At 37.6% G+C, this 19,286-nt stretch overlaps 1 protein-coding gene across 9 annotated transcripts; it reads left to right on the forward strand.

Moving 5' to 3' along the window:
• Positions 1-2,972: 2,972 nt before the first annotated feature.
• Positions 2,973-7,672, forward strand: LOC142629473 (transcription factor bHLH49). Of its 9 annotated transcripts, XM_075803476.1 has the most exons (10): positions 3,175-3,439; positions 3,774-3,874; positions 3,984-5,108; positions 5,214-5,444; positions 5,534-5,599; positions 5,705-5,773; positions 6,156-6,227; positions 6,317-6,514; positions 6,748-6,835; positions 6,928-7,672. In XM_075803476.1, exons 3-10 carry the CDS (start codon positions 4,182-4,184, stop codon positions 6,963-6,965), a joined length of 1,689 nt encoding a protein of 562 aa, XP_075659591.1. In that variant the 5' UTR covers positions 3,175-3,439; positions 3,774-3,874; positions 3,984-4,181; the 3' UTR covers positions 6,966-7,672. The 9 variants fall into 9 exon arrangements, with proteins under 9 accessions (XP_075659583.1, XP_075659591.1, XP_075659587.1 ...); XM_075803468.1 differs by adding an exon at positions 2,973-3,130 and having other exon boundaries at positions 3,300-5,108; XM_075803472.1 differs by having other exon boundaries at positions 3,175-3,874; positions 3,953-5,108.
• Positions 7,673-19,286: the final 11,614 nt, after the last annotated feature.

A 19,286-nucleotide genomic window follows, 5' to 3' on the forward strand; every position in this document is an offset into this window, starting at 1 on the left:
AGTTGGCTGTGAAAATCAATGGGGGAGCTTGGCCTTGTTGATCCCCCTAACAAAGGGTGACTTAGAGATTTGTTGGAGGGCTTTGTTCATTGCATCATTCCCCATGCTATGGTGAGATGACCCTTGCCCGTGCTTATACTTGTCCTTTTTCAGTTTATGCCGGCGTGAGGAGGCTGAGAAGGACTCGCTAGATGGAGTTCTTGACCTATGGTGATACGAGCAATCCCTACTCCCCCCCAATCCATCACTTGATGAGGGTGAAAAGCTGCTCTTTCTGTCACGCTCTCTTCGCCGTAGCTTCCTACGCAGGTGATCTATCTCACACTGCAACTTTCACGTCTCTTGATCGTCCGAAACTTGGCTCCCTGACCTTGAATGACTCCTCTCCGTGCGCTCCATATGGTATGACTTTACCATAACACTTGGTGTATAATGCCTATCTCTTCTTTGTTCCAAGTTAACAAATGGATTCGCCCTCTGTGAAGCCACAGATTCTTCCCTGTTTTGCTTCGGGTTGGCCATGACTTACCAGAACAAAGCCACAACAAAACCTTGTTTCACACAGACGGCACCAATTGTAAGAGCACGTTTCCTTGGTTACCCAAGTCCACTTAGAATAGTGAGATTAATGTTCCCAAACCTGACCCAAATTAATAGATATTTGTAAAGAGAGTGTGATGAACAAGTTTGGGCTTTGCCCAAGGACATAGATAGAGTAGGATGAATAAGAAGTCTAAGATTTAATTGTATAAATATATCTTTACAATCTTGCCCAAGGACAATGTTCTTGGTTATTACATACATTGTTCACTCTCTTTCTCTCAGTTACTATTCTAGCTTTTATCTCTTTCTCTTGATTCTTTTTTCAGGATCCCCTTTATCTGAGAGTCCCTTTCCTTTATATACTCTATGGCCTCTTGTATCCTAACCCTGCATCTTCAATCCCCCCAAATCTCCTTAGGACACTTGTCCCATTAGACTTCTGGTGAAGGTGGTGGAAGGAACTGATGAGCTGTGGATCTACTTTCAGGTTACTTCCTCATTAATGTAGCTAATAAAGTTGTTGCCAGCCATTTAATGAGGAGGAGTAGGTGAGACCTTACAAGAAACCTCCCACAAATATCTTGTTTATTCCATAAGGTGCCCACTTTCACCTCTTAAATCCCCCCAAAGACGCTCTGTTACTTCCCACTCTTTCCTCGGACCACGTCACTCCTCAGGTCATGAATGCTCCCTTATGAGGAATAAATGAAGGCTACAGCGGTGCTTCCTATCTTCAGTCTTCGGATCCCCACAATATCCTTACAATTTTTTTTAAAGAGTTAATAAAATATAAAAATGACTATCAATAGTATTTAAATTATATCTATAGGAATTATATTATGAATCTTATTGTAAATCTTTAACTGTATCCGTGCATATGCATGGGGTTACATGCTACTTAAGATAATTGGAACCTACAAATGTAATTGTGTTTTAATTTAACTAGTGTGTAACCCTGTGCATATGCACAGGTATAATTAAAAACAATCATGATTACATGGTTTAAATTGTGATGTTTTTAAAGAGGTTCAACTCTATATATGTATAGGGAAAGGTAAGAGAAAGTCCAATTAGATTTTAAATTGAAATTCAATTAAAGTTTAATTTTGCGCCATGTGTCCCATCTAATCTAAGTTTTTAAATTTTTGTACCAAGTGAGTTAATTCAATGTAAAAAATAAGAAGTTCAATATAAATAAACCTTAAAAAAAAACCTAATTATATATATATATATATATATATATATATATATATATATATATATATATATATATATATATATATATATATAACCTATGCTTAGAGAAAATTTTATCGGGAATTGAAAAAGTTTTGATAGCCTTTTCAATTCTTGATAAATTTTTTCAAAAACGGATTTGTTAATGTATGATTAACCCGACTCTTTTTTTATTAAGATATTTTTTTATGTCAGGATCTTGAATGTAACAAATTCTAATTGAGCTGAACGATCTCATGCACTTAATTTAGGAGATACTATTGGACCAATTTATTCTTTTATTTTGTGTTGTATTTAGTAGAATCTCACGGACGGTGATTTTGAATAGATATTGTATATGTAGTATCCAATAGAGATTTTCAAAATTATATACATAATAGTAGTGTAATGAAAAATTTGGCGAAACCAATACTATGAAAATTGTAAGAAAAAACTATTATAGTATTTTCTGAATATCCTGGTTGAACTAATATCCTATATGTTTTATAACCCAAGTTAGCATCAATAGTACTACTACAATTTATCAATTTTGTGCCTAAGCATGGTTACATGCTAGTTATAAATAAAATTAGCTTACAACTTTTATTTCTAAAATATGTAATGCTTTTTCTATATATATATATATATATATATATATATATATATATATATGATTTAGAATTTAATTGAAGTCAGACTCTTCAATTTTTGCATTTAATAATGCACTTGCCACAAATATCAAAAAAATTAGATGGACACATACATAACATTAGATTTCAATTGAAATCCAATTTAGATTTTGAATTTTTCAATTTTTACCGTCAATAATTCACTTGGCACAAAAACTTAAAAATTAAATAAGATATGTGATAAAAAAAAAAAAAAAAAAAAAACTTAGTATCTCCCCCTCACATAAAAAATGCATAATACACAGTGCATTACACAAAATACTTTCTTTATTAATGAGAAGCGAATCTACTAGTATATAGTGTGTGAATATGAGTTAGATTTTGGCATTGGTTTCTTGACCAAACAAACCATATTAAAGATCTAAGCTCTTCTCCCAAGGTGTATTAAAGAGCGATACAGTAAGATAAAGGAAAATCCCCGATGAGATAGTTGGCAATGTCAGTTGCTGGCTCAAACTGGTATAATTATTATCAAAATAAAGTTCAAAGATTAAAAGTAAACTAAAGTAATATACTAATAAATACATCAAATACTCTGCAACAACAAACAATAGAAATGGCGAAGAAAGTGTTTATTATATTAAGCAAAAAAGCTTGGGAGAAGAGCTTGGGGAGGTGTGTTTTAATTAATATATTTACAGTAGCAGTGGCGGTGGTTAATCATCAAGAGCTCTCATTTTTATGTAAGCGTGGGTATAAATGCAGGACCTTTGCCATTACTCTTTTCTCTTTCAAAATACTACACTACATTACGCTACTCATCGCCTTAATTTCTCTTTGGACCGCCTCTTCCAGTCTTTATCTCAAGACTGCTTTTTTATTTTTATTTTTATTTTCTCTCTCTCTCTGTAGCGTGACAGTGTACAGCAGGGTTTCTGAGCCAAAAGGACAGGAAGGGTTTGAACAAACAAAAGCCCAAATTCAATAAAAGTTGGGAGTGAAAAGGTTGAATGGAGGGCAGAGTACCAAAAGTAGCTCAGAATCTCAAATGGGTATCTTTCTCTAGCCACTTTTTAGCTCTCTCCTCTCTCTCTCTCTCACAGAGCTGGTCTGACTAGGGTTTTAATGTGTATTTATTATACTGAAATCAATGTTCTTTGTATAATTGACTGCTTCCACAGACCTTTTCTCAGCTCTCCTTTGAACTGTCTTTTTTAGTTTCTCTGTCTTGGTTGGGCTTCTTTCGAGTATTTTTGGTACTTCCAAGTTCAGTGGTGGCTTTGGAAATAGTAGCTTTTAAAGCTGTGGTTTCAGTGTTTGAGCTCAGTACTAGTTGATGTGGGTCTTTCTTGTTTACTTCTTCTAAGCTGCGTTCCGTGTAGTCAGTTTTACAGACTTACATGATATGGTCCTCTTTTGGTGGGAGTCATTGAGCTTATTCGGAAGATCTTACGGCCAATGTGAAGGTTCCTATGTTGTTGTAACTTGTAAGTATCAATTACATGGTTGAATTGAAGCCTGTTAATTTGTGTGGTTGAACTTGTCTCGATTTGATTTGAATTTAGTTTTGTTCTGTTTTTCCTCCCGTTTATTTAGGTATTTGATCTTTGGGTGTTCGTATCTAGGATTGGGCAACCAGATTTTTGTTGAGGGTGGACAAAATTTTACGTTTTTGTTTGATTTTCTGAGGATTGATTGCCGGTTGTTTGAGAATAGTTGTAAAGAGAAAAAGGTAATTTATTTAGTAATTAGCACTCTGGCTGCTTCTGGTATTCTCTTTGTGAAGGTGATCAGATGGATATGGTGGGTGGTGACAAGGATAAATTTGAGCTAGAAAGTAGGAATGAGGAGGATCCTATGAATTTTGCTGCACCTAGTCCTAGTCCTAGTGTTGACTGGCGATTTGGTGGTTTGGTTCCCACTGGAAATCCAATGGCAGTTAGCAAAGGATCTACTTCAATGGTGGTGGATTCATTCGGGCCAACCCTTTGGGACCAAAGCCAAACCGCAAATCCACAAAACTTGGGGGGATTATTTTCTGACATTAATAATGTCCAGAACAGTGCAGGCAATTCAGACACATTAGGAATTAGAAAAGGTACTCCTGCAGCTGTGGTCACTTTACCAAGGATTGATCATAAAACATTTGACATGGGTTGGAATCCAACAAGTTCAGTGTTGAACTTGAAAGGGGGAGGGGGAATTTTCTTACCTGGAAATGGAATGCTCCCACAGAGCTTATCTCAGTTCCCAGCAGATTCTGCCTTCATTGAGCGAGCTGCTAGGTTTTCATGCTTCAATGTCAATGGTGGGAATTTTAGTGATATGGTTAACCCTTTGGAATCTATGGGGGGTACTAATTATTTTAGGGGTGGGGGAATGATGCAAGAGGTTTTTGGTGGCAATGGACAGTCTCACTCTCAAAAGAATGAGGTGATGAATGTGGATGAGGCTTTCAAAGATGTTTCTATGTCTGTTGGTGAGCATGAGCATGATCATGGGGCTACTGGAGGTGGAGGGAGCCCACTAAAGAATGTTAGATCTCATGATGAAGCTAAACAAGGCATTGGTGTCGGTGGGTCTGGACCTGGTAATGATTCTGATGAAGCTGAGTTTAGCACTGCAGGTGGTCAAGACGAGCCATCTGTGTTGGAAGGTACTACAGGTGGGGAACGTTTTGCTGGGGGACTTGAATCAAAGAAAAGGAAAAGGAGTGAGCAGGTAAACCATGGTTCTCAATTTTTCTTCTTTAATCTGTAATGACTGCCTTCTTGTTGTTATTGTTTGGTTTTTTTTCCTCACAGTCATGTTAAAATCTTGTGCTAGGATACTGAATTGGATCTAGCCAAAGTAGGTCCACAACAGCCTGGTGAATCTGCAAAGGATGACACTGAAATTCAACAGAACGGAGACCAAAAGCCAACTTCAACTACTAATAAGAGCTCTGGGAAACATGGTAAACAGGGTTCTCAAGCTTCAGATCCACCAAAAGAAGAATATATTCATATCAGAGCTCGAAGGGGCCAGGCCACAAATAGCCATAGTCTTGCAGAAAGGGTAACATTGGATTAATTTTTTTCTCTTTTAAAAAAAGCCACATATTTTGCGTTAGCACCTGGGTTAAAATTACATGATTCTGATTATAGGTAAGAAGAGAAAAGATCAGTGAAAGGATGAAGTTTCTTCAAGATCTTGTACCTGGTTGCAGCAAGGTTGGTTTGTTGAAATTAATAGTTTTGAGAACGTGATTATTTCAAATTCGCACCAGAATTGAGTCTATGCTCTTCAAATTATGAGAATCAGGTTTGTATCTGCAGGTCACTGGTAAAGCAGTGATGCTGGACGAAATCATTAATTACGTACAATCACTGCAACGACAGGTTGAGGTATGGGAGTAGCAAAATTTTCCTTAGCTTGAGTTTATCCATTGTTATTGCCCTTTCATGTGTCCTGAGTTTCTGTGCAGCGTCAACTTTTAATTTCATCAGATGTTCTAAATTTCAAGTATAGATGCATGAGCTACCTAATATTGTGTGACTTGTCCATCCTGACACAGATCTTGAATGATTAAGCAAGCATTGCAGCCGCTTATATGGTCATTGTTATAAGATATCACTTTTGAGTTGACGAAAGTTGATGAACTTTACACTAATTTACCTATCTCTTGCCTTTTAACTAAATTATTGCTTCACCTGTATATTGGAAACATGTTTGTTTCAATGATTTCATGGTTCTTATAGTTTAACACTAAGTAACTTTTTTTTGCAGTTTTTGTCAATGAAACTTGCCACTGTGAATCCACGGCTAGATTTTAATGTTGAAGGGCTCCTGTCAAAAGATGTAAATAACGTGCCAAATATTTTGCTAAGATGCAAAATCATTACAAGTGCCTTTTTATATTTCCTAAACGTATTCTACAATTTATGCAGATCCTTCAATCACGAGCAGGTCCATCTACGTTGGGATTTTCACCAGATATGCCCATGGCTTATCCTCCACTGCATTCCTCTCAACAAGGACTCATTCGAGCAGGTCTTTCTGGCCTGGGAAGTTCGTCTGATTTGCATCGAAGAACCATTAATTCCCAGTTGACACCCATGACTGGAGGGTTCAAGGAACCTACACGGGTATCTTTAATCCATAGCTAGATCTATAGTTTCTCACCACTAGCTTTGATTCTAAAATGTTCTTATTTAGTTTGTATAAAAATTTTTCTTGTATTATATCTTACATAAAGGTAATGGTGGAACCCTAACTTGGGCATCTTTATGTTATATTGAGATTCAATTGCAATCTGTCTAATTTCTTGACACGTATATAACTATGATTAACCGTTCTTTTGATATATATGACTTTGCAGCTACCCAATGTCTGGGAGGATGAGCTCCACAATGTTGTCCAGATGAGCTATGGAACCAGTGCTACCCCCAATAGCCAAGATGTAGATGGTATGATTAGCTGATTTTTGCACAAATGCTCTCCCATGTTATACACCCAAATGTTCCTGAGGTTATTACTGAGTTCGCTTCTGTATGTGCAGGGTCTCTGCCACCTGGCCATATGAAAGTTGAACTTTGATAATTATTTTGGATTTTATGCCATAGTAATATGCGTGGTATATGCCTGCAATGCAATCTTAAGGAAATAACAAAGCTCACAAGGTTATCTCTTTCACTTAGAAAGATTTATCAATGCCGTATTTACTACAAGCTCTGTGTTAAATGAGATGCTACTAGCCGGTGTAAAAGCTTACAGTCACATGACCCAAAAGTAGGGAATGGTTCTCTAACTTGGAGGATTCTCAGAAATATGGTGCGGCAACAGCAGTCACTATTGTTTCTTTTGTTCAAACATTGCATATAATCCAGAAGTTAAAATGCTATATTCACAACGAGTGAGGATGTTTGTGAATCAAGAAGCACAGATTGAAGTTCGGACGCTACTTGTCTGCGTGTGAAATAAGCTGGGTGAATTTAACGAGAAGATTGGTAGGGAAACGATGGTGATGCTCTCTCAAGTTGAGTTAGGAGCCTTTTGTTTAATCATAAGCTGACAAATGTAATATTATTCCTTTTTCATTATTCCATTCTTTCACTGGCTCTGGTAATATTGGAGTAAAAACATACCATTTAAGTGAGTAAATTTAAAAGCCTCTTCAAACAACTGAAATTGAACTTGAATCATAATTGAACTCGTGGGAGTTATACTTGATGAATTTCCACTTAATGTAATGTATAATTTGTTTTTAAAAATTTGTTGAAGATAATTTATTTTTTCTAAAATAATTTTTCATCTTTCTATCTCTACCATTATATCATTTTATTATTTTTGGTGTAGTGTTTGATTGATATTTTTCCTTTAAGAGTTGGTCCATATTCTTTGAAATTATGTTATAGTGTGCTATGTTTTTCTAATTTAATTTTAATTTTTTTATCTAGAACTAAACTTTTTAAATTTCAAAAAAAATTATTCAAATTTCTCATTATCTTAAAGGAGTTATCATGATAATTAATTCTCATAACAAAATTAATTTTAATATTACTCAAATACTTAATAGACGCATTTAAATGCGTAGCTACTATTGTGTTTTTATATAAATTCAAATTTCCACTTCTAAAATAATAAGTATTAACTTAAACAAAAATTAAATTAAAATTATAAGAGGGAGAGAGACTACTTGTGTTGGGTATTAAAAAATACAATCCCAAAATGTATTAATCCAAAATAGAGTTATAAAAAAAAAAAAAATGATTCATCAGCCTTGATGATGCAAAAAATCATCAGTTGAGCTCCTCGTCGTAGCGGAAGGATGAAGGTGTGATTGGGGTTGTTTCTGTTAGAGAAAAACCTGCAAAACGAACAGGGTGGTAGAGAAACATGCCAATGTGGCGTTAGCCAAACCGCCTCCGATGCTTAAGTCAGTAAGGGAAAAAGGTTTTAAAGAGAATTGACTAGAGAGAGATTTTTGTAGAGTATTTTGTGTGTCCCTTTAACTTCTGTTGCCTTCTCTTTTTATAGTTGCATGCCTCATTGATGTGTAATGAATTGTTGTATTTATGCTCAACGGCTAGTGCATTAAAAAACCTTTGTTTGAAGTTTATAGCTCTCTCCGTTTGTTACGCTTTGTCATCAATGAGCGTAATAAATGCGTAACCTCTTCTCTTAGTTAATGACGATCTTAGTTTAATGACGATCATAAATTTCTAACTCATCAGTTGCCCCCTTGTTTGAATTTTTGTTTGTTAGACAAGATGTAAACATAGCTGTCTGACGCTTCGTATTCCGTGTACGACGCATTTATGACGAGTTGATGTTTGACATGTTGAGTTCCACGTGTATGATCGAGATGTGTCTGACGTGCAGACTTTTCTCTATTTTTCTGCGCACGTTTTGGCCATTTATCTCGGATTTTTCCCTCCTATTTCCTTTTCTTCGTAATCTTTCCTTGTTCAGTTGGCGTTTTAGGGTTTTTTCTCTTCTTCAAGCTTTCTTTTTCAGTTCTGCGTTTCCTGGTAAGTTCTTCGTGCTCCTCTCTCTTTTTTTGCTCTTCCATGGTAGATTACTCCTTTGTTAGGGTCGATTGTCCCTCAGTATCCTTTCTTTTTGCTCGCTTAGGTTGTTTGCTTGAGATTGTGGAGGGAGAGCATCTCAAGGGGGTTAGTCTCTTCGTAGGGGAGGATTGTCCATATAGGTTTGTCCTTTCTTCTTTATTTCCCTTGGTTTCTCGTTATGCTAGAGTGGCTAGGTTTCTGAAAATGTTTGGGGAGGTTAGGTCTAGTGAGTTGGAAACAGGTTTATATTCGTTTGATGATCGTGAGGTTCTCGAGGTTACTTCCCCTTCAACTCCCTATAAAGCTTGGAACATCCCATGTGCTCTCTCAGGGAAAGATGAGAAGCAAATCAGGGATAGGTTTCAATTTCTTGATTCGGTTAGAATTAGGATTTCGAGTGACGAGGATAGGGCCTGTCACTCATATATTGATAAAGTTTGTTTCTACGAAGCAGATTTTGCTAGCGGTCATCTTCCCATTCACCACTTTATTAGGGAACTTTTTGCATATCTGCACCTTGCCCTGACACAGTTAGTGCCTAATTCTTGGCAGATCGTCATTTCTTTTATAGTGGTGTGGATGTCTGCCAATGACGGAGACGTCATCAAGAAAAACGAATTTCTCCACGTTTATCATTTGAGAAAGTCCAAAGACCCTAGCTACTATGAATTTAAGATTGTTTGAGAAAGTCCAAAGACCCTTGCTACTATGAATTTAAGCCGTGGGATAGGGCTTCTAGGTTAATACTCGACTCTTTGTTGTCCCTCAGAATTTGGAAACCAAACTTCTTCTTTATTTCGGGCAGTGGTTGGGAGCTCGTCCCTGGTGAGGGCCTAAACGAAGCCCTTAAGTTTTTTCGTAGTTAGGGAACTCCTGTGTTTGGTGCGTCCTTCTTGTCTGTTCTTTCTGTTATTTATTTATTCTTTGTGAGTGACGATGATATGTGATATACTTGCTTTTTGTAGTTCCTCAACATCCTCATCTGAAGAAAAATATCACGGTCATGTTAAGAAGGTGAAAGAATACTTGGAGACCGTCAAAGATTTTGACGAGCTCATCCCTCCCCAATCGCTATTCCTTCATTTTCTGGGTCTAGAACTGTCTAGTAAGGTTTGAAAAAACCTCGAAGTTGTGAAAAAGAGTGAGTATTCCATCTTTTTATTTATTTATAGTTTCTCCTTCCTTTCAGGAATGACGACCGGATTTAGTAAACAAAAGCTAGCTGAAGCTCAAGAAAAGAAGGCAAAAGGTGGCCTCGTCAGTGGCCTCCTATCAAGGAAACGTTTGAAGGTAGGCGATGTGTCTAAAGACAACTCTGTAGTGACTCCTCCCTTTGCCCATTCACCTGCTAAGTGTCCTACCTCCCTTACCACGTCTCTAGAGGCAATTGCTTCCGCAGAGGAGGAAACCAAGAAGAAGAAGGTTGCTGGCAAGTCTTTTCTCCCAACTTTCTGGGATGATGCCGATGCTGCTACCCTAAAGGCTCACGAGGCGCTTTCTGTGGACGACCTAAGTCCTTTAATGGTGAAGTTATCTAGTGAAGTGATGTTGTCTTATATCCAGAAGCTTGTGCAGGTATATTTTGATAATGTAGGTTGCTTTTCTTTTTTTTTTCCTGCTTTTGCTAAGGGATATTTTTTTTTCATATGTAGGCTTTGGGGGAGTCCTTGTTCATCTCTGGGAAGCTTCTGGATTTGGAGAAGAGGGTGGCCACGGCTGAGCCTATGATCAAATCCTTCTTTGCTGAGAATGAGACGTTCAAGAACAAGGTTGTCATCCTTACTGTCGAAGCTAAAAATGACAAAGAATGTGTGGCAGCTTTGGAGAAGAGTCTTCAAGTGGAGAAGGACTTTTGCAAGCTAAAGGACAAATAGATAGGTGATCTTCAGTTCAAGTTGCAAAAAGCTGGGGTTGCAGTGGTGCAGGAGTTCAAGGACTCTAACTTTTACTCAAATGAGCTGTGTGAGTATTACGTGGAGGGCTTTGAGCTCTTTAGAAAATGGATGGCAAAGCATCACCCAGATTTGGACCTTTTTGGCATTGTCATGGGTGAGGTTGAGAAGGAACTACTGGCTGATCGTCCTTCTGAGGCTACAGTTGAGAATGTGATGGAAGAGATCACGACCATAGTTGAGGTGACGGAAGAGGCCATGACCATAACTCCTGCAGATCCAGCTCCTAATGAATAGTGACTTATTTTCTTCTTTCTATATTTTTTTTTGTAAGACAAAAACAATGTCTTTTATGGGCTCGTAGTTTCGAGCAAATATTCTGAACAATTTCTTTGGGCCCGTGTGTTTTGGGCATACATTTTCTTTCTAACAATGACAACTCTTTTATGAATTGCTAACATGTAATTTTTTTATAAGTAAATCTTTGCTGTGTTTAGATGACGAACGTTTTTTGGATACCTTCATGCTTTAGTTATGTTAAACAACTTTTTCATGCTCGGTTGTGTTTGGACAACCTTTCATTGAGTCATGTTTGAATGACGATGGTACCGAATTTTTTGTGTTCAGCTGTGTTTGGACAACTGAGTTATGACGATATTAGTTGTGTTTAAACAACTTTTTTATGTTTAGCTGTGTTTGAACAACTTTTTTATTGAGTCATGACGATGTTAGTTGCGTTTGAACAACTATTTTTTAGGTTTAGCTTGTGTTTGAACAGCTTTTTTATTGAGTCATGGCGATGTTAGTTGTGTTTGAACAACTTTTTTTATGCTAAGTTGTGTTTGAACAACTTTTTTTATTGAGTCATGTTTGAATGACAATATTAGTTGTGTTTGAACAACTTTTTTATGTCTAGCTGTGTTTGAACAGCTTTTTTATCGAGTCATGTTTGAATGGTGATGTTAGTTGTGTTTGAACAACTTTTTTATGTTTAGTTGTGTTTGAACAACTTTTTTATTGATTCATCTTTGAATGACGATGTTAGTTGTGTTTGAACAACTTTTTTATGTTTAGCTATGTTTGAATAGCTTTTTTATTAAGACATGTTTGAATGATGATGTTAGTTGTGTTTGAACAACTTTTTTATGTCTAGCTGTGTTTGAACAGCTTTTTTATCGAGTCATGTTTGAATGACAATGTTAGTTGTGTTTGAACAACTTTTTTATGTCTAGCTGTGTTTGAACAACTTTTTTATTGAGTCATGATTGAATGAAGATGTTGCATTGTATGCATGACTTAAAGTCATGCAATTGGAGCGTCTTTAGGTTAACCATTTTTTGTTCATTCATAATAGTTGTGTTTAAACAACTTTTGATTTAATCGACTTTGGTAGTTATGTATTAACAACTTGGATGGCTATGACGATGTTGGCTGTGCTTTTGATTTGAAATTTTCACGAAGGAGATCCTTGTGACGTCTCCCAAGAATAACTCTGAGTGTTGCACATGTTTTTGTTGATAAATAACTCATGGATAATCATTGATAAATACGCATGGATAATGCTTTCATGTATTATTGATCTATGAATGATGAAAGTAATAACTGTCGTACATGCTGAGATGAAGATTGGGCAACATTAAATGTAAAAGATTCCTTACTGGTAGTACTTCTTCAAATGTTCTATGTTCCATGGTTGAGGTAGTTCCTGGCTATCTAAAGACTTTAGATAGTAGGTGCCTTCTCTAGAGTGATGGATTACTTCGTAGGGGCCTTCCAAGGCTGGTCCTAGTTTTCCTTGGGACAAGTCCTTTGTTGCCTGTGATATCTTCCTGAGGATGAGATCTCCTGTGTTGAACTTTCTTACCTTGACTTTTCTGTTGTAGAATCTGGCCATTGCTTCCTTGTGTTTGGCCATTTGCTTCATGGCTTCCTCTCTGACTTCATCAATTAGATCTAACTTGCTGTTAAGCTCCTGTTGGTTCTTCTAACCTTCATAAGTTTTGACTCAGAGGCTCGTCCGTCCCACTTCCACTAGTATGATGGCCTCAATGCCAAATGTCAGTTTGAATGGCGTTTCTCTTGTTGGAACTCTTGTGGTCATCCTATATGCCTAAAGGACATTTGGTAGTTGTTCAGGCCATGCTCCCTTTGCCTCCTTAAGCCGAGTTTTGATATCACATTTGGTAGTCCTTAAGTCTTGGCAAAATTTTCAAAACTTGGGATTGTCGAATTGCTTTCCATTGTTCGATATTATGACGCGTGGGACTCCAAACCTGCAGATGATGTTCTTCCATACAAAGCTGGTGATTTTAGCCTCTATTATCGTTGTTACTGGTTCTGCTTCTACCCATTTTGTGAAGTAATCAATTGTGAAGATCAAAAATTTGTGTTGCTTCTTCCCTAAAGGGAATGGACCTATAATGTCAATCCGCCATTATACGAAGGGCCATGGTGAGGATATGGGTGTCATCGTCTTTCCTGGTCTCGTTTGGACATTTGCGATGCGTTGACACTTATCGCATGCTTTGACGAGGTCGTGTGCGTCCTTCTGTAAAGTCGGCCAGTAATATCCTACTCTGAGTGCCTTTCCTATTAAAGACCTTGCTCCAAAATGATTTCCACAAACTCCCTCGTGTGTCTCACGGAGCACATAATCTGCTTCTTCTGAGTTGGCACATTTTAAGTATGGGAGTGAATAACCTCGTCTGTACAGTACATCGTCAATAATGACGAAGCGAGCTGTTTGATTTGTATCTTCTTTGCTTTCGTTTTATCTTCTGGGAGCCATCATTCTTTCAAATAAAGGACGATGGGAGTCATCCACTCGTCTTGTTCTTTTATCTTCAGAACCTACTCACCTTCTGTACTTGGTTGCCCACTTATCTCTACACATAGTTCGAGGCTAATCTTGCTAGGAAGTTAGCTTCTGCACTTTTGGCCTGAGGGATTTGCATAAAGTCTAGGCTGTCAAAGTGCTGTGAGAGTTGTTGGATGACCTTCAGGTACTTCAGTATCCTCTCTTCTTTGGCTTTATAATCTCCCTTCACTTGTCCAATTATTAGCTGAGAATCAGCTTGGACGATAAGATTCTTTGCTCCGAGAGCTTTTGCTAGATTTAGTCCTGTTAGCAATGCTTCATACTCTGCCTCGTTATTCGTTGCTAAGAATTGCAGTCTAACTGCATATTTTAGTATTTCTTTTTCTGGAGATATGAGCACTACTTCTGCCCCTTATACTTTCTTTGTGGTAGACCCATCTGTTTGGACTGTCCATGTTTCCATGTGGGAGTTCTTCTTCCTTGTAGAAGTAAGTGAATTCTGCGATGAAGTCTGCTAGTACTTGGGCTTTGATTACTGCTCAAGGCCGATATTCGATGTCGAATTGGCCTAGTTCAATTGCCCATTGAATGAGTTGTCTTGTTGCATCTATCTTGTTCATCGTCTTTCTTATAGGTTGGTTTGTCATTACGACGATGGAGTGCGCTTGGAAGTAAGGATGGAGTTTCCTGGAAGCGACCAACAATGCGAAAGCTATCTTTTCCATCCTTGGGTAATTTGCTTCTGCTCCCTGGAATGCCTGGCTGGTATAGTATACTGGCTTCTGGACATTCTCTTCTTCTCTAATCAATGCCGAACTTACCGTGGTGTTAGACACTGCTAAGTAGAGATACATCTTTTCCCCCAACACTGAGGGACTTAGCAATGGTGGCTTCATCAAGTATTCTTTTAATTTTGCAAGGGCTTCTTCACACTCGTTAGTCCACTGAAAGGCCTTTTTCAAGACCTTGAAGAATGACATGCACTTGTCCATTACCCTAGAGATGAATCTGTTTAGTGCTGCGACCTTTCCTGTCAAGCTTTGAACCTCCTTTACTGTTTTTGGTGATCTGACCTCGATTATTGCCTTTACTTTGTCTGGGTTTGCCTCTATGCCTCATTAGGACACCATGAATCCTAAGAATTTTCCTAAAGCAACAACAAAAACACATTTTGTAGGGTTTAGTTTCATATTGAACTTATGTAGTGTGACGAACGAGGAGATGGTTTCATTTTGTAGGGCATAGCTTTGTAGCAGTACAACCCTTGGTTTGTGACGAACGAGGTCTTCTCTTGATCTTCTTTGTCCATAAGGATTTGGTTATATCCAGAAAATGTGTCCATGAAACTTAAGAGCTTGTGTTTAGCAGTTGAGTTTACCAATTGATCAATCCTTGGCAAGGGGAAGCTATCCTTTGGGCTGGCTTTGTTCAGGTCTGTGAAATCAATGTACATCCTCCATTTGCCATTGCTTTTTTTTACCATTACCATGTTTTCTAGCCAATCTAGGTAGAATACTTCCCTAATGAAACCAGCTTCTAGCAGCTTCTCTACTTCTTTAGTTACTGCTTTGTTACACTCTGGTGCAAATATTCTCTGCTTATGTTGTACAGGTTTGCATTCTAGGTTGATGTTGAGACGATGCTGTATGATCTTCCTATCAATTCTAGGCATATCCTCATGTTTCCAGGCGAAAACATCTTGGTTTTCCCTCAAGAAGGAAACCATCTTCTCTTTCTCTAAAGTTGGGAGTGTTGATCCTATCTTCAATACTTTTGTCAAATCTCTGGGGACGATCTCAACTTCCTGTGGTGTTTCTGACGATTTGGGGATGGGCTCTGGTTCATTGATTATTCATGTGTGTGGTTCTCCCCAGATTAAAGTTTCCACCTGGTCTTTCAAATGTCTACACTCATTGGTGCGATGCCTGTGATCCTGGTGGATCCTACAGTACTTGTTCTTATTTCTTCTTTCTGCTGGAGTACTAATTGGATTCGGCCATTGCAGGGAGGGATCATCCTTTTTCTACATTAGGACTTGATCAATTGGCATTTTTAGAGAAGTGAAGTTAGTGTACTTTGGCTTCCTATCTGAAAGTTCCTTCTTTTTCCCTGTGGTCTGCCCAACACTTCATGTCTCTTTCTTCTTATCGTGATTGCTGCTTGTTCCTTCGTCTCTATTCCTTTTTCCTTTCATTTCTTTTGCAAGCACCACATCTTTTGCATTCATGTACTTTTGAGCTCTTCGGAGCAATTCAGCGACTATTTTTTATGGGATTTTGGTTATTGAGAAGAAAAAATCTTCGGGTAGCAACCATACTTGGAATGTTGTTAGGATGACTTGATCTTCAGCTTCATCTACCTATAGTAGCTCCTTATTGAATCGGGTCACATACTGCCTAAGCGATTCTCTTTCTACCTGTTGAATGTTGAGAAGATGACTGGTTGGCTTCTTATGTCTTTGCCCCCAATGAAATGACGAACAAAACCCTTGCTGAGTTGTTCAAAATTTGCAATAGTTCCTAGGGGTATCTTGTTGAACCATACTCTGGCTGCTTCTTTCAGTGTCGTTGGGATGCAACAGCATCAATGTCTTGAATGATTCAATGTGATCCAAGGGATCCATGGAACCGTCGTATGATTCCAACTGTGGGAGACAGAATTTCGGTGGGAGGGGACTGTTCAGTACTTCAGTGGTGAATGGTGAGTCCGTCCTTCAAATCATCCCATCCAAATTCTCCCCGCCTTTGTCCTTCATGGCACTTTTTAACTCGTCCATCTCCTTCCTCATGTTGCGAAGCTCATTCTACACCTTGGAAGAATCTTTTCCTAAGGTCCTGTACCTTAATTTGCTACAACATCAGAGGTGCACGTATCTTAGTTACCCCAGATCTTATATCCGAGGTACTACATGTTCCGTGAGTAGCGCATCTTGACTACCCCAGTTGTGAGCGTCTTCGGACTGTGTCTAGAGATGAGCTTTTGTCTCACTTTGTGAGACACCTTCCACATGGGGTGGTAAGCTAAACATCCCATGCTCAGGCTTTGCCAAAAGCCTAAGATTCCTTAACATGGTGATGACATTTACTCTTAATCCCTTGTCTTACTATAACTCTATCACTGACCCACATGCTCGTTTTCTTTTGTCTATTCTTGAGGACCTCTCTATATATACTTCCCTTCTCACTTCATCACATCTATTTTAGATGTGTATTTGGATATGGAGACCCGTGATAAGCTTATCTTTCCTTTAGCTATCATACGGATCCTTCGCCATTTCTCCATCCCCATTCCTGACTCTCCTTACTTCACCACTATGGGTGCCATCAGCGCCGGTTCTATTCGGCGAAGCGAGGCCTAGCTTCGACCGAAGTGGCCACGGACAGAGATGACCGATCATGCCGCTCCTGCAACACCCTCTTCTTTGGCCCCTTCCACCTTTTCTCCTTCTTTTTCGGTAGCTGGTGTGACACTGGAGGCTATCATGGCGCTGTTTCAGCGGATGGAGGCTAACTTTGGTGATCAGCTTGACTATCTCACCGATGAGATGTGTTAGCTGGACACCCGAGTAGGTTGTATCGCCCGTTGATAGGCTTGCTTTGGTGGTTTATCTCCCTTTCCATCTCCTTCTCTAGAGGCTTCGGCTGATGAGGATGATGGTACTGGTGATGATGAGGATGAGGATGCTAGCTCTTCCGGCGATGACGAGATGATGACCTCTCGGTGACTTGCCCTTTGTCATTTGTGACAAGAAGGGGGAGTAGTTTTGGATAAGAGTAATTTTGTACTTAGGGGTAGAGTTAGTATAAGACCTTTTTTTAGGGGGAGTGTGTATACTTTTTGAGGGATGTAGTGAGGTTCTTATGTATTTTCTTTTCTTTCTTTTCAGTTACATTAGCCTTATGTATACTAGTTTTGTGACCCTTTTTTTTACATACATTGTACTTTATTTTTTAGATATATATGATGATGATGTATGTTTATTCATCTATCTCTACATGTAATGTTTCTTTTCCCTCTTTATACACACGTTTCTTTTTGTATGCAATCTCTATTTCTATTTCACACAAGATACCTTAATGAGTTTTGTTTAAGTATTTCAGAAAGACAAGTTGTGAAAGTCTACAATGCCATGAACTCTCTTCTTGCAAAGTTTTTCAAGAGTTTGTGTTAGGGTTAGATTTGTTTTGTAATTCAATAAGTGATTACGAGTTTAGTGATTTAAAACTTCTCTCATGATTTATTTGTTTTGTTGTGGTTATGTGAATAGAATTGGATTCTATTTAAAGTCTAGAACTTGTAGGGACTCCTAGTTGCATTAAGCCTATTGTTTTCAAATGGGTCTACAAGAAAATGAGATTTATAGATTTGAAGGTGCAAACCTTCAAAGTCAAGACTAGTGGCGAAAAGATTTATTTAGAAAGAAGTGGTTCGACTATGAATTTTTTTTTTTTTTTTACCAATAGTCAAGTTTGACTCTATCTAGATTATCTTATTCATTATATTTTATTTGGATGAAATATGGCAATGGATATCAAGAAAGCTTCTTTTAGTTGCGATCTTGAGGAAGACATCTATATGATGTAACTAGACTTGATCATAGCAAAGAATCAGTAGTGTTTAGTATGCAAGTTGCTTTTAGTCCATTTATGGACTAAAGCAAGCATCTAATTCATAAAATATCATCTTTGATCAAGCAATCAAATTGTTTGATTTTGATCAAGTATTTAAAGGCCTTGTGTGTGTAAAAGTTATATAGAACAATAAATTTCTTAATGTATGTTGATGACATTCTAATCATTTAGAATGATGTAGAGTTATTGTCATCAATGGATATTTTTTTGCTGTCTAGTCCAGTTTGATATAAAGTACTTGGGAAAGACTGGTCACATCCTAAGAATTAAACTTTTTTAAATTCATAAATTAGGATGTTGGGTCTATCTCAAACTGCTTAAATAGATTAGATTCTAGCCAAGTATAGCATGTAATACTTCAAAAAAAAAAAAGGATTCTTTCCTTTTAAGTTTGAATTTCCTTTATAAAGGACTATAGTCCTAATACATATAAAAGGAAGAGCATATTAAGACGGTTCCTTATTCCATATCAATAGGAAGTCTTTATGCTATGCTATATACTAGGCTAAATATCTATTTTGCGGTGGGTATGGTAAGCAAATATCAATTGAATCTAAGATCACTTAATTTAGTTGGAGTAAAGCATATATTCAAATATTTTAGGAGAATGAGGGATTATATGCTTGTCCATCAAAGTGAGGATTAGATGGTTACTGGTTGTACAAATACTGACTTATTGTTTGATTGTGATTCATGAAGTTGGACTTCAAGATATGTGTTCATCCTAGGTGATGAAGATACATATTAAGCGTAAGTATTGTCTCATTAGAGAAATATGAGTACGTGATTTATAGTAGTAGAAAAGATAATTTATGCAATAAATCTAGCTGAAACTTGTTTCCAAACCGTGCCTTAGAGTAACTATGAATTACTCTAAAAGGAAATAAGTGTCGGATATATGATAAATTTTCTTTGAGGGCAAGTGGGAGATTGTTGGGGTTATGCCTTAAAATCCAATTTATTGGCAAGTCATAAATAATTAAATTGTTTAATTATATGAGACTATT

This window comes from Castanea sativa, chromosome 3, assembly GCF_040712315.1.
Source record: "Castanea sativa cultivar Marrone di Chiusa Pesio chromosome 3, ASM4071231v1".
Classification (NCBI taxonomy): Eukaryota; Viridiplantae; Streptophyta; class Magnoliopsida; order Fagales; family Fagaceae; genus Castanea; species Castanea sativa.

Coding starts and splice junctions, on each gene's coding strand:
- LOC142629473 (XM_075803468.1), top strand. CDS start 4,182: ATGGATATGGTGGGTGGTGACAAGGATAAATTTGAGCTAGAAAGTAGG. Junction 5,445..5,533: donor GCCATAGTCTTGCAGAAAGG/GTAACATTGGAT, acceptor TTCTGATTATAG/GTAAGAAGAGAAAAGATCAG. Junction 6,836..6,927: donor CAATAGCCAAGATGTAGATG/GTATGATTAGCT, acceptor CTGTATGTGCAG/GGTCTCTGCCACCTGGCCAT.